Raw genomic sequence first — 652 nt, forward strand, 5'->3', positions numbered from 1 at the left:
TACATTGCTTATTTATACGTTAAATTAATGTTGAATTAATATTGAATTGCAGTGTCTCTAAGACATTGATTCAAGGGACATTGAACATTCCTGCAATGTCTTTTTAACGTTGAATCTACATTTCGCGATGTAGCTGCAACATTTGCAATCTTGCAATTCAACATTTCTGAGATGTTGATTCAACATTAGTGTGCTGTATAGATATACTGCAATGTCCCCAAGGCAGTGTTGAATGATCGACAGAATCGGGTACAATGTATCGCTTATCGTCGTAAAGGCTTAGAGCAGTTTTCGTTTCAAATATAGTGTATAGCTCATGCAGCTCGGATCTTATGACAGACTGCTTTCGCGTCATTTCGGTTTCGTCTTGCAGACATCGCACGTAATCGTCAAATGTTATCGACTTTTCTACGACGTTGCTCTTGACACCTTTGGTCTTCTTTATATCTCTCTTACCATCGACGCGCAAGGCATACATCTTTGCTCTAAGCCCGACGAATTCGGTCATGATCGCTCCGTTATTTTCATCCTTCATCAGACCCGGAACTTTTTTATTTTTAAGCGGCATACCATACGCATTATCGACCGCGTAATCACTCGTGTCGAATTTATCTATGTCACGCTTCATAATTTCATATATATCGCCGCATTC

General features: G+C 39.6%; 1 protein-coding gene across 1 annotated transcript; it reads right to left on the reverse strand.

The window, feature by feature from the left end:
* Positions 1–15: 15 nt before the first annotated feature.
* Positions 16–646, reverse strand: LOC105461026. Its single transcript, XM_011707519.1, has one exon. It carries the CDS (start codon positions 626–628, stop codon positions 158–160), a length of 471 nt encoding a protein of 156 aa, XP_011705821.1. The 5' UTR covers positions 629–646; the 3' UTR covers positions 16–157.
* Between the last annotated feature and the right edge of the window lie 6 nt (positions 647–652).

This window comes from Wasmannia auropunctata, unplaced genomic scaffold, assembly GCF_000956235.1.
Source record: "Wasmannia auropunctata unplaced genomic scaffold, wasmannia.A_1.0 LD310649.1, whole genome shotgun sequence".
NCBI lineage: Eukaryota > Metazoa > Arthropoda > Insecta > Hymenoptera > Formicidae > Wasmannia > Wasmannia auropunctata.

Bases quoted from the DNA above. Each gene is read 5' to 3' on its own strand.
- LOC105461026 (XM_011707519.1), bottom strand. From the start codon at position 628: ATGAAGCGTGACATAGATAAATTCGACACGAGTGATTACGCGGTCGAT.